The sequence below is a fragment of the Rana temporaria genome, chromosome 4, assembly GCF_905171775.1.
Source record: "Rana temporaria chromosome 4, aRanTem1.1, whole genome shotgun sequence".
NCBI classification, from domain to species: Eukaryota; Metazoa; Chordata; class Amphibia; order Anura; family Ranidae; genus Rana; species Rana temporaria.
In genome coordinates this window covers 446,759,871-446,774,535 of record NC_053492.1, presented here as the reverse complement: position 1 = coordinate 446,774,535, position 14,665 = coordinate 446,759,871, and the positions used below count along the sequence as shown (strand labels likewise).

The window sequence follows — 14,665 nt, the reverse complement described above, 5'->3', positions numbered from 1 at the left end:
CAGGATTTCCCTCAGATGAAACGGCTTTGGTAATTACTAAGGCAGTAAAAACTGACCATGTCACCTGTGCAAAACAATGGAAAGCCTGAAAACATGACCAGTTGGGCTGCCTTGAGGACTGGAGTTGAGAAACACTGGTCTATACCACGTATGTCAAACACAAGGACCGCAGGCCGTATCCGGCCCGCCAGGCCTTGTCATGTGACCTTCGCACCCTGTTTTGCAGCTGGAACATTGCGGAACTCCATTCTACCATTTTCAGCCCTCACCCTCTGATCCCGCTGTCATTTGTAAACACAGAAGGCTTCTGTCGCGTACTCCTGAACTCTGCGCGATTTAGGTCGCGTACTCCTGAACTATGCCCATAGCGCACCCCCCCAACCCTGCGCTCTGTAGGCGGCGCACTCCCCCAACCCTTCGCTCTGTAGGCGGCGCACCCCCCAACCCTGCGCTCTGTAGACAGCGCACCCCCATCCCTGCGCTCTGTAGGCGGCACACACCCCCATCCCTGCGCTCTGTAGGTGGCGCACCCCCCAACTCTGCGCTCTGTAGGTGGCGCACCCCCCAACCCTGCGCTCTGTAGGTGGCGCAACCCCCCAACCCTGCGCTCTGTAGGTGGCGCAACCCCCCAACCCTGCGCTCTGTATGTGGCGCAACCCCCCAACCCTGCGCTCTGTATGTGGTGCAACCCCCCAACCCTGCGCTCTGTATGTGGCGCAATCCCCCAACCCTGCGCTCTGTATGTGGCGCAACCCCCCAACCCTGCGCTCTGTAGGTGGCGCAACCCCCCAACCCTGCGCTCTGTAGGTGGCGCAACCCCCCAACCCTGCGCTCTGTAGGTGGCGCAACCCCCCAACCCTGCGCTCTGTAGGTGGCGCAACCCCCCAACCCTGCGCTCTGTATGTGGCGCAACCCCCCAACCCTGCGCTCTGTATGTGGCGCATCCCCCCCCAACCCTGCGCTCTGTACACCACGTGCTCCTATATAGTCTTGCAGACACAAACTGGCCCTTTGAGGGCAACAATAATGTTTATGCGGTCCACAATAAAATAATTTTGACACTCCTGGTCTTGGCTGTAGGAAATGTAACAATGCTCTGACTTATTGTGCTTACACTTAGAGCCATTTTCTGTCTTTGTTTTCAAGTTCAAGCAAGAAGACTATCACGTAGAGGACCATAACAAAAGATTGCTGGATTTGTGCAAGACGGGGGATTTTAATGGTATGTTAATGTTGCAACATATTTAACTACAAATTTCAGGTAAACTTGCCAAAAAAAATCTTGCAAGATCCCTGTTTACGTAAAGGAAATGTTCTGTTGCTTGTTACAAAGCAACACACCACCTCCCCACTGCCCCTTGCGTGCTTTATTCCTTTAAACCCCTCAACTGCACATTTTCACTATACCCCAAAATATGTTAGCAAGGCCTAAGATATTTGCTACCTTTTTGTTTTGAAGCTCCTGGAATGTATTTAACTTATTGCAACAGAAAGTTGAGTTGTGTTTTAAAGGTCTCATCCCAGCCCAATTATTTTTCAGATTTGCTTCCACACATATCACTTTGGATTACAGCTTCATTGAGCGCTTTAGGCTCTCCTATGTAAAAAAAAAAAACTGGCTACCTATTTTGTCAAACTTCTTTTCATAGCCTGACAGTGATTTTTAATGTGTGACATAAAACTGTTAATCAGTCAAACATTGCAGCCTAAACAACTGCCTTCACCAAATAAATTCATGTGTTCTTTTGTGTCCCAGTACCGGCAACGCAACAGACTAGACTCATTTTGGAAATTAACAAAAAATTGAAGCAATTCACGGAACAATATTGCGTGTATAAATAAGTTGATCTCTACAGTGCCTTGAAAAAGTATTCATACCCCCTTGAAATTTTCCACATTTTGTCATGTTACAACCAATAACTTTATTGTGATTTTATGTGATAGACCAGTGATGGTGAACCTTGGCAACCCAGATGTTTTGGAACTACATTTCCCATGATGCTCAACTACACTGCAGAGTGCATGACCATCATGGAAAATGTAGTTCCAAAACATCTGGGGTGCCAAGGTTCGCCATCACTGTGGTAGACCAACACAAAGTGGCACATTATTGTGAAGTGGAAGGATATTTTTTTTTACAAATATGTGAAAAGTGTGGCGTGCATTTGTAGTCGGCCCACTTTATTCTGATGCCCCTAACTAACATCTAGTGGAAACAATTGCCTTCAGAAGTCACCTAAGTAAAGTCCACCTGTGTGTATCTTAATCTCAGTATTAATACAGCTGTTCTGTGAAGCCCTCTGAGGTTTGTTGGAGAACCTTGGTGAAAAAACAGCATCATAAAGGCCAAGTAACACACCTGACAGGTCAGGGATAGTTTTGGAGAAGTGTAAAGCAGGGTTAGGTTATAAAAAAAAATGCTTTGAACATTTCACGGAGCTCTGTTCAATCCATCATCCAAAAAATGGAAAGAGTATGGCACAGCTGCAAATTTACCAAGACTTGACCGTCCACCAAAACTGACTGGGCGGGCATGGAGAGCATTAATCAGAGAAGCAGCCAAGAGGCCCATGGTAACTCTGCAGAGATCCACAGCTCAGGTGGGAGAATCTGTACACAGGACAACTATTAGTCGTGCTCTCCACAAATCTGGCCTTTATAGAAGAGTGGCAAGAAGAAAGACATTGTTAAAAGAAAGCCAAAAGAAGACCCGTTTGCAGTTAGAAGCCATGTGGCAAACGTGGAAGAAGGTGCTCTGGTGAGATGAGACCAAAATGTAGCTTTTTGGCCTAAAGGCAAAACTCTATGTGTGGCGAAAAATTAACACTGCACCTCACCCTGAACACGCCAACCTTATTATGAAATATGGTGGTGGCAGCATCATGTTGTGGGGATGGTTTTCCTCAGCAGGGACAGGGAAGCTGGTCAGAGTTGATGGGAAGATGGATGTAGCCAAATATAGGACAATCTTAGAAGAAAACCTGTTAAAGTCTACAAAAGACTTGAGACTGGGGCGAAGAGGGCTGGACTGTAACCATCGGGAGTACAAAATGTCCCAGTGGGAGTACAATCCCCTGTCATTGGTAGAATTGTGCCCTATCATTGGGAGGAATTGTGTCCCATCATTGGTGTCAATGGGCCACACCGTTGATGTAATTGGGAAGTATTGTGCCCCATTATTTATGTCATTGGTAGGAACTGTGCCTCATTGTTGGTGTCATTGGAAGGAATTGTGCCCTTCATTGGCGTTGGTGAATAAAATAGTGCCCCAAGCAGGGCTGGAACAAGGGGTGGGCAGGAGTGGAAGCTGCCCTGGGCACTGTGGTATCATGTGAGGAGGGGGGCACCACAAGGAGATTGGGGGTCAGGGGATTTGTGTTGGAAGGGGGGATTTGGCGGAGTGGCAGGGAGTCTTATTCTAGTTTGGAAAATTTGGAGGGGGGCTAAGAGTGATTTAGGGGGGTTTGTGTTGGAGGGGATATTTCAGCAGGGAGGCAGATTTATACTTGGAGGAGGGGGAATTTATTTAGCTGACACACAATGCTCATACATCTTGGGGGGCGCAGTTTGACATGTTCGCTCTGGGCACTAGGTGACCTTGTTCCGGCACTGGCCCCAAGGGCCACATCCGACCCCGGGCCGCAGTTTGGAGACCACTGGTTTAGATCAAAGCAAATTCATGTGTTTACAGACGCTTTCTATCCAATCTGACAGAGCTTGAGCTATTTTTCAAAGAAGAATGGGCAAAAATGTCACTCTAGATTAGGGATCGGCCGTTATTCACTTTTTCTTAAGTACCGGATGCAAAACGGTATCCGATTATTGCTTGAAGGGGTTTTACCGGTGTGGTACATGCATCACACCAGTACCGTTCTTTACAGTGGGTGGTCGGCTTTATTGTAATAACAGGCTGTGGCTGTTATTACAAGCAGCGGGAGGGGACTCCTGCCCCCCCCCCTGCCGCTCGCCCAGGCTCTCCCATCCCACAACACAGGGAGGCCCGAGCAACCAGCTGACACATCTGCTGGCAGGCCGGAGACCTGAACAGAGCCAAAACTCGGAACTAGTAACCCGGAAGCAATGTCATGGCATCATTCCCGGATTACTGGCATCTTATAGGTGCCAGTTTTAAAGAATATAAAGTATTCAAAAACGCTGATCTTGACGTTTTTATTACTTTCAAGTGCAGTGGAGGGGTTTGGGGTCTTGTATACCTCAGATTCCACCATGCTAGTCCACATGCTATTACTGTCACAGGGGATGTTTACATTCCTTGTGACAGCAATAACAGTGATAAAAAATTTTTACAAAATATCGGCAGACATTGGCCTGAGAGGTGAACTGAATATCGGTATCGTATCGGCACCGAAAAAACTACATCGGTTGATCCCTACTTATAGATGTGCAAAGCTGGTAGGGACATCCCCAAAAAGACATGCAGCTGTAATTGCAGAGAAATGTGGTTCTAGAAAGTATTGACTCCTCAACCACTTCCCGCCCGGCCTATAGCCGATTTACGTCCGGGAAGTGGTTATGAAATCCTGACAGGACGTTCTAGAACGTCCTGCAGGATTTCATGCCCCGCGCGCCCTTGGGGGCGCGCATCGCGGCGATCGGTGATGCGGGGTGTCAGTCTGACACCCTGCATCTCCGATCTCGGTAAAGAGCCTCCGGCGGAGACTCTTTACCACGTGATCAGCCGTGTCCAATCACGGCTGATCACGATGTAAACAGGAAGAGCCGTTGATGGCTCTTCCTCACTCGCGTCTGACAGACGCGAGTAGAGGAGAGCCGATCGGCGGCTCTCCTGACAGTGGGGGTTCGCGCTGATTGTTTATCAGCGCAGCCCCCCCTCGGATTGCCACACTGGACCACCAGGGATGCCCACCGTGGACCACCAGGGTGGGCAAAAAAAAAAAAAAGCCTGCAAAAAAAAAAAAAAAAGCCTGCAAAAAAATAAATAAAAAAAGAAGTCTAAAAAAGATACCAATCAGTGCCCACAAATGGGCACTGACTGGCAACCTGGCAAAATCAGTGCTGCCCCACAGTGTCCCATCAGTGCCACCACAGTGTCCATCAGTGCCACCCCACAGTGCCCATCCATGCCCAGTGCCCACCTATCAGTGCCCATCTGTGCCACCCATAAGTATCGCCTATGTGTGCCCATCTGTGCCGCCTATGTGTGCCCATCAGTGCCGCCTATGTGTGCCCATCAGTGCCGCCTATGTGTGCCCATCAGTGCCACCTATGTGTGACCATCAGTGCCGCCTATGAGTGCCCATCAGTGTCGCATACCAGCGCCGCCAATCAGTGCCACCTCATCTGTGCCCGTCAGTACTACCTCATCGATGTCCATCAGTGCCATCTCATCGGTGCCCATTAGTGCCGCCATATCAGTGCCCGTAATTGAAAGAGAAAACTTATTTACAAAAAATTAACAGAAAAAAATAAAAACGTAATTTTTTTTCCAAATTTTCAGCCTTTTTTTAGTTGTTGCGCAAAAAAAAAAAATCGCAGAGGTGATAAAATACCACCAAAAGAAAGCTCTATTTGTGGGGAAAAAAGGACGCCAATTTTGTTTGGGTACAGTGTAGCATGACTGCGCAATTGCCATTCAAAGTGCGACAGTGCTGAAAGCTGAAAATTGGCTTGGGCGGGAAGCTGCGTAAGTGCCTGGTATGGAAGTGGTTAAACAAGCTGTTCATGAATGGTTAATCCCACGTCTAGAGGCCTAAATGCATTGAGTTGCTGCCATGTGATTGGCTGATTAGCAATTTGTGTTACCAAGCAATTGAACAGCTGTACCTAATAAAGTGGCCGGTGAGTGTATGTACCCCTCACCCTGAGAACCCCAAATGTTATGTGGTCAGGTGGATGATTCACTAAGCATAATTTAGTGAATTAAGCCTGCCTATGAGACTGCTGAAAAAGTTCTATAGTGTTGAGACATTTTATTTTTTATTGTTTTTAGGTGCATACAGTCTGTTTCTGGAGTTGGAGCAGAACCAGAAAACTCTAACCAAAACTGCCTACGCAAGACTTATTAAAGCACTGCTGGAAGGTGGCCTATTGGATAATGCTATGAATGTAGCAGATGTGTGAGTATCGAGCATTCAAGAATATCTTTACTTTCCATGTTATGCGTTGTGGATTTGTTGTTGGGGTAAGGGGAACGTGGTGGAAGCAGTTGTTTAGAATTCCACAGCTACAGCCATTCGAAGGGCCATCGTCACCTTCACAACATATACAGGCGTTCCATGCAGCCAGCCTGGGCCTCCAAGTGCATCCCCAGCTGTATGTCTGTGTAGACCCAATGTACAGATCGGAACACAGTCTGCCTGCATTCTTATTCATGCATCGGTTTCACAGCTTTAGCAACCATAACCATGACATATCGATAAATTCAGTTCTACTTCCCTCCTCCCTCCTTTGCATCTTAGGCTTCATGTACACGGGACGTTTTTACAACTGCTCCTAAATTATTAAACTTGACAGATAGTAACCCACGTTTAAAATGTCAGTTTTGCTGCGTTTACATGCCGCGTTTTGACGTGTTTGCGTTTAGAAGCGTTTAAAAAAAACTATTTTTTTTTTAAATGTCGTGGAACGTGGTAACCTTCTGCGTCTGAACCCATTTTTTTGCTTTCAAAGAAATGCTGTTTAACGCAACTGCCCAAAAACGGCAATAAAAGAGATCTGTGTTACATGGGCACATACGATAATATTGAATGAAGTTCAGGGACAGTTGAAAAAAGTGTCCAACTTCCTCTGAACGTATGTTTAGCAATGTCCCGTGTACATGGGGCCTTAACCTCTACTCCCCCCCACAATCGTAGTTCCCAAAGTTTAATTCTACCCACGTTCCCCTTTTTGAGAAAAATGTTAAACTCAACATCGGGATTGCCAAGGTACCTTGACTATTACTAGGGGTGGCCCATCTTCTTGCACCTTGTTTATGATAACCCAGCTCGACCTACACCACTGCCTTTTGAATCTTTTGTTTTAAATCTTTATTGTAATGTCTCTTCCGTACTACCACTTATAGTGTACAACATTCTATGTATTACTATGACTGCTGGAACATGTGTTGTACTGTCACCTGATGTTGTTCTGTCTAAAGAATGCATTAAAAAAGTCATGCTATGTACACCAGTGCTAAGTGAGTACATATGTTGCCTATAAAGTGTTTTCACTCTACCAAGCCAATTTTTTGTCCTTTAAAGTGGAGTTCCGCTCAAAAGTGCAAGCTCCTTTACCCACTCCAGTGCCACATTTGGCACCTTTTGGGCGGGGGTGGAGGGAAGGGAACGTCCGCACTTCCAGGCGACAGAGATGCAATGAGGGCCCCCAGAAGTTCGGCCCCCTCCTCCTTTTTTCCACCACCGGGCCACTTAGAAAGTGAAACACGCCTCACACATGCTCAGTAGAGAACTAGTCGTGAAGTTGAAAGGCCGGCTTCCCATACCACAAATGGTGGCGGCAGCACCCAAGAGCCGATCGAAAAATCGGCTGGGGTGCTGACATCACGGGATCCCTGGGCAGGTAAGTGTCCTAATATTAAAAGTCAGCAGCTATAGTATTTGTACATTTTTGTAGGGGGGCTGGACCTCCGCTTCAAAGTGGTTAAAAATGCTTTCATTTCATATACTCGGTGAAGTGACTGGCCAGTGCAGAATTTAGCTACAGGCCTCTAAACTTTGTGTGGCCTTCAGATTAGCACAACAGTGCGTAGAAAGCTTCATGGAATGAGTTTCCATGGCCAAGCAGCTGCATAAAAGCCTTACATCACCGAGTGCAATGTAAAGGATCAGATGCAGTGGTGTAAAGCACGCTCCCACTGGACTGGAGCAGTGGAGATGTGTTCTCTGGAGTGATAAATCACGCTTCACTGTCTGGAAATCTGATGGGTGTGTCTGGGTTTGGTGGTTGCCTGGAGAACGGTACTTGCCTGACTGCATTGTGCCAAGTGTAAGGTTTGGTGGAGGGGGAATTATGGTGTGGGGTGGTTGTTCAGGGGTTGGGCCCTTAGTTCCAGTGAAGGGAACTCTTAAGGTGTCAGCCTACCGAGACATTTTGGATTATTTTCATGCTTTCAACTTTGTAGGAACAGTTTGGGGATGGTCCCCTCCGGTTCCAACATGACTGCGCACCAGTGCACAAACAAGGTTTGTAAAGACATGGATGAGCGAGTTTGGGGTGGAGGAACTTGACTGGCCTGACCTCAACCCAATAGACCACCTTTGAGATGAATTGGATCGGAGACTGCAAGCCAGACCTTCTAGTCAATACCTGACCTCACAAATGCACTGGAAAAATAGTCAAACATTCCCATAGGCACACTCCTAAACCTTGTGGACAACCTTCCCAGAAGAGTTGAAACTGTTATAGCTGCAAAGGGTGGGCCAACTCAATATTGAACCCTACGGACCAAGACTGGAATCCTATTAAATTTCAGGTGTGTGTAAAGGCAGGCATCCCAAGACTTTTGGCAATATAGTGTGAGTGAGCACTAATGGTGTCTATTTATTTTCATAGTAAAAAATGAGAGGTAATGACTAAGCACAGACATTTGCACGAAGCGCGTCTACCTCTTTGTCCCCTGCTCCATCTGTCAACCACTTGTCATATGAAGCTTCAATAAAAGGATTTTTGGAAGTGCAGCCACCCGGAATTATTTCTTCCTGTTACACAGCATGCAAGCTGGGCTAGCACCTGACTAGTGTGTGTGGGAATTAAACAGAGACTCATGCACCTGGAGCAGCTTTTCTTGTTTAACAAATTCGATTTGTTCCCAGGGCTGCTGATGAGGCTGTACAATCAGCTCTCCTATACTGGGCCAGGGCCCTATCCGTTCTGAAGGGGGGGCCCGGGCACCTGCTGAGCAGGAGGGCTGGCTGTACTGCCTTATTGCTGACACTGATCCTCTGGTGAGGGTTGTTGCTCTGACTTTCTTTTGCAGTTGCACAAAATAAAGTCTGCAATATCTGTGCATTCATATATGGAATACAGACCGAAAAGCCGGTAGCCGATTTGCTTCACTACTAATGAGTTTTGTGTTGTCTATATAGAGCTAGTCTGGGAGACGTGAAATTAGAGATGTCGCAGTATTGGAATGAAAGATTAGGTCTGTAACAGTGGCTAACATCTATTTAATCACACTGAAGATTGAAAGATTGGGGGAAAGTAAATCCCGAGCTTCATGTAATTTACAGCCCTCCCGCGTGAAATGTTGATTTAAGGCCTCCGACAGATGGGACAAAGTAAGAAGAGGAACTGAGCAATGAGTGCTTAGGCAGGGATTAAGGGGATTGCTAAGAAAATCCCGAGTCCGATGACTATTTCTGACCCCCCTGAAGCTGAAAGTGACTGAGAGAGGATGGTCATATTGTGCCGGCAAAGGATTTTGCGGGATTGATGGGAATAATTTAGCAATGACCCTGCTTACTTCCCAATCTGCTCAGTGCGTAAGTTTCAGTAGGTAGAATAGACTGCTCAATTGGTTAGCCTCAAGACGATCATTGTGATTTATCTTGATTGTTGATACACTAAATGACAGTGACCTTTTTATCCCCTTGCTACTCTCACTGCTTTCCCTGCCGCAGGAGATTTTTTTATTTTCGCTTTTGTTAATCTAGGAAGGAACTTTGCAAAGTTATGCTGGGATTTCATTAGTGGTCGGTGCATTTGGCAGATGCTGGAAAACAGATGCAGTGTACAAGCTCGGCGGCTTCTTAATTTGAAAGCTTGCCTTGGCTTTCTGATATTAAACTCTTTGTCATTAGAGCATAGAGACTGCTGTTGAATTCTGAGATGCGTGCGTATGGCAGCAGGTGAAACGCCATGGTTTTTTGCTTTGCGCTGGTTGTATTGTCAGCTTTATGGACCTATAGTTGTGTACTGGCCAGATATGGAGCCATTTCAGCTGTGTGATGTTTTTATGTATTAAAATTAACATTGGTACAAATGGGAAAATGTCACTGTAACGGAATGGCCCGTGATACCCAGAGACTTTTGAAGGATGCGAGGTACTCCTGTGCCAGCTTCACTAATGACTCTTGGGTCTAGGGTCATCCTGAGAAATGATATGAATTACATGAGATGGCACAATGATAATTCATGTATTGCAGGATATCTTGGAATATTACAGGTGGTTAATTCTGTCCACAACAGGTCAATAGCAGAGTGACTCATTCATGTGGGGACACACATACTGTTGAAGTGTTAATTAAGTCTGGCTCCTAAGATATTTTATTGTGCTATGCTAACTAGCCCTGTATTGTGTGAAAGTTCTATTGATGCTAATATGTGTTGTGAGTTAACACACTCTAACAGTCCTGATGTCTGCCATGTCAGCTATAATAATTGACTCCTGTCGATTCAGTGCCAGAAAGTCTGACCTTTCAGGTGTAGTGAATTAGCATGTCAATTATGTTTAGTAAAGGAATGTGTTTTGTGTAACAGGTGAGGGTAACTTGTCGCAGAGCCAGAACGTCTGGGTAATGATTAGTAATTGGCTCATCTGAATGACATTGTCTAACGGAATGTGTATTGAAGCACCCGTTGTGTGATGTTGGGGGTGGAGTGTGTCATTGTCCCTTTTCTTACTGCAGCATGCTTTGTAACTGTATATAAGAAAGTTAAGTTACCATTAAAGTGTCATTCGTTTGAACCAGAGAACAGAGCTTGTGTGTCGTTTATTCTGGGGAGTTCTAATGGATCGTGTCTGCTGGATTGTTGGAGTGTCGGATAAGCTGTCGTGGGTTGGTGGAATGGAATAACGTAACAGCGTTAACCCCTGACCGTTACACACTTATCCCAAGTTTGACAGAGGCAATTGACAAGCAAGTTGGGAAATGACTTGTAACCAGGCTTTGACTGCAGCCAATGAAATTATTTCGAAAAAAAGGGGGGGTGGGGTTAGGTAGCGCTGAAAATCCACACAACTTGGTTTGTTGTGGAAATAAGTGTAAATTAAACACAGTGTGAATAAGTGCAAATAAGTATAAATAAGATCAATATCCTTCTCAAGGGATAATGACTAATACCACACAACGTGATATTAAATAGATTAAATTAATGTCCAAAACGTGATAATGTTGAATTGTCCAATTCACATAATGATAATAGGAAAAACGTAAACAAGTGAAGAAAGAAATCCACCACCGATTATATTGTGAGTTGAAATGGACGTAACTGTTCCTCGCGATCACACAAAGTGGTAAGTGAGTACCCTTACCATAAGAGTTGGACCCCCTGTTAAATGAGGTCATACAGGCATCAATATCCACAGTCCGAGATCCCAGCAGTGGTGCGCTGCTCCTCTTCCAGCAGATCCTCACTTGGCTCCAGGCTGTGAAATTATTTTGACACGCATGCCCACTTTCTCAGATGGGAACATTAGTCTTGGCAGGTAGTTGACTTTCCAATCAGGTTCCGCTGTCAGTTTTTCAGGCGGTAGCAGCATACTCCTGCGCTTGAGTGGACTGGCTCTATAGTGGCTGTGTTGCCTTAGGACCAGTGGTCTCTCTTAAACTGGTGCCGGGGGGCCAGATGTGGCAATTTTCCTGCCTCTACCCGGCCCTTGGGGCACTTTTTCTTCCACTGATGCCAATGATGGGGCACTACTCCACCTATTACACCAACAATGGGGCACTGCTCCTGCTATTGACTATTCCTGCAAATTCCTCCAACTGATACAAATGATGGGGCATTATTCTTCCCACTGACACCAACAAAGGGGCAGTATTCCTCCAATTGATATCATGGGGCACTATTCTTCCCACTGAAGCCAACACTAGGGCACTATTCCCCCAATTAAAGGCCATGAGGGGTATTGCTTATTCCCGTTGACAGCATGGCATTTTTACTCCCACCAGCCACAGTCCAACCCCCCTTAAAGCCTGAAGCACAGTAAACTGGCCCTTTGTTTAGAAAGTTTGGAGACCCCCTGTCTTAGAAAAGTTACTTGGACAATGAGAATAATTTATTTAGATGCCTTGCTGCCCTCTAGAACTGGGGTTGGATGGCTGGGCCATGATGATCTCAATACCACGCATGTGCACGCTCTCTGGAGTCACGGCACACTCTGTGAGCCCTAAATGCACAGCTACTGTGCATGATAATAACATCATCACCTGTGTAAATATTTAGTAGATATCTAGTAGATATTGTCAGCTCCAGCTGATGATATCCTCAGCACTTGCACAGTAGCTGTGCATTCAGGGCACACTGTATGTGCCCGCCAGTGGGGCCCTGTAAATATCTACCGAAGAATGCATATTTACCATATATTCCTGGTACATACAGGTAGGACTTGCCTGTAGAGAAAAGTTTAAACTTGGAGTTCAAAAAAGAGAAAATAAACATTTGTTGATCTTCACATATTTTAGTGAAACTTTTAGTAAGAAAATTCCTAATTGATCACTTTAAACTGGACAATTTTTCAGGTATAGCTATGTAAAACATTACATTTAATTGTCTATACTGTTTAAAATTCATCAATAAATTGTCTTGCCCTGCTATGCACATGCTCAGGTCTCCTGTATTCTCGGCACTGTGCCTTTAATCAGGGATTCACTAGAGGCCCATCTGCCGACAGCCTTAAAGGGGTTGTAAAGGAAAACCTTTTTTTCCCTAAATAGCTTCCTTTACCTTAGTGCAGTCCTCCTTCACTTACCTCATCCTTCCATTTTGGTTTTAAATGTCCTTATTTCTTCTGAGAAATCCTCACTTCCTGTACTTCTGTCTGTAACTCAACACCGTAATGCAAGGCTTTCCCCCTGGTGTGGAGAAAGCCTCTTGAGGGGGCGAGCAGGCAAGTCAGGACACTCTCTACTTTGCAGATAGAGAAAGGAGCTGTGTGTTAGTGGGAGCGTCCTGACACTCCTGCTCGTCCCCTCCCCCCTCAAGAGGCTTTCTCCACACCAGGAAGAAAGCCTCACATTACGGTGGTGAGTTACAGACAGAAGAACAGGAAGTGAGGGTTTCTCAGAAGAAATAAGGACATTTAAAAGCAAAATTGAAGGATGAGGTAAGTGAAGGAGGACTGCACTAAGGTAAAGGAAGCTATTTAGGGGGGAAAAAAATTCCTTTACAACCCCTTTAACCACTTGACAACTGGGCACTTAAACCCACTTAATAACCAGACCAATTTTCAGCTTTCGGTGCTCTCACATTTTGAATGACAATAACTCAGTCATACAACACTGTAACCAAATGAAATTTTTGTCCTTTTTTTCCCACAAATAGAGCTTTCTTTTGGTGGTATTTGATCACCTCTGCGGTTTTTATTTTTTTCGCTATAAATGAAAAAAGAACGAAAATTTTGTAAACAAATGAATTTTTCTTCATTTCTATTATAAGATTTTGCAAAAAATGAATTTTTCTTCATAAATTTGGCCTAAAATGTATACTGCTACATATCTTTGGTAAAAAAAAAAAAAAAATTTGGATATTATTTAGTCTGGGTGAAAGTTATAGGGTCTACAAGCTATGGTACCAATTACTGAAAATTGATCAATTTGATCACATCTGATGTACTGACAGCCTCTCTCATTTCTTGAGACCCTAACATGCCAGAAAAGTACAAATACCCCCTAAATGACCCCTTTTTGGAAAGAAGACATTCCAAGGTATTTAGAAAGAGGCATGGTGAGTTTTTTGAAGTTGTCATTTTTTCCCACAATTCTTTGCAAAATCGAGTTTTTTTTTTTTTTTTTCCACAAAAGTTTCATATTAGCAGGTTATTTCTCACACACAGCATATGCATACCACAAATTACACCCCAAAACACATTCTGCTATTCCTCCCGAGTATGGCGATACCACATGTGTGAGACTTTTACACAGCGTGGCCACATACAGAGGCCCGACATGCAGGGAGCACCATCAGGCGTTCTGGAACACCCAGACCAATTCTGACATTCCTCTCCTACATGTAAAAATCATCATTTATTTGCTAGAAAATTACATAGAACCCCAAAACATTATATATGCTTTTTTTAGCAAAGACCCTACAGAATACAATGGCGGTCGTTGCAACTTTTTATCGCGCATGGTATTTGCACAGCAATTTTTCGAACGCATTTTTTTGGGAAATAAAACAGTTTTGTGCTTTTTAAAAAAAAAAAACATTAAAGTTAGCCCAATGTTTTTGCATAATATGAAAGACGAAGTTACGCCGAGTAAATAGATACCCAACATGTCACCCTTCAATATTGCACACGCTTGTGGAATGGCGCCAAACTTCGCTACTTAAAAATCCCCATAGGTGACGTTTTAAATGTTTTTACTGGTTACATGTTTTTAGTTACAGAGGAAGTCTGGGGCCAAAATGATTGCTCTCGCTCCAACGTTCGCAGCGATACCTCACATGTGTGGTTTGAACACCGTTTTCATATGTGGGCGGGACTTACGTACACATTCGCTTCTGTATACGAGCACGCGGGAACAGGGGCGCTTTAAATATTTTTTTTTTATTTTTATTGTTCATTTTACTTAATTTATTTTAGTTTGACACGTTTTTCCCCAAAAATAAATGTTTTGATCACTTTTATTTCAATTACAAGGAATGGAAACATCCCTTGTAATAGGAATATAGCATGACAGGTCCTCTTTACAGTGAGATATGGGGTCAATAAGACCCCACATCTCACCTCTAGGCTGGG

General features: G+C 44.8%; 1 protein-coding gene across 1 annotated transcript in view; it reads left to right on the top strand.

Annotated features, from left to right (window-relative positions):
* Positions 1 to 14,665, top strand: part of LRPPRC (leucine rich pentatricopeptide repeat containing) — a 253,528-nt gene that overhangs the window by 179,720 nt on the left and 59,143 nt on the right. Inside the window, exons 29-30 of the mRNA XM_040351539.1 lie at positions 1,147 to 1,222; positions 5,972 to 6,098. Of these exons, the coding sequence (XP_040207473.1) occupies positions 1,147 to 1,222; positions 5,972 to 6,098 (203 nt within the window). The remainder of the gene's footprint in view (positions 1 to 1,146; positions 1,223 to 5,971; positions 6,099 to 14,665) is intronic.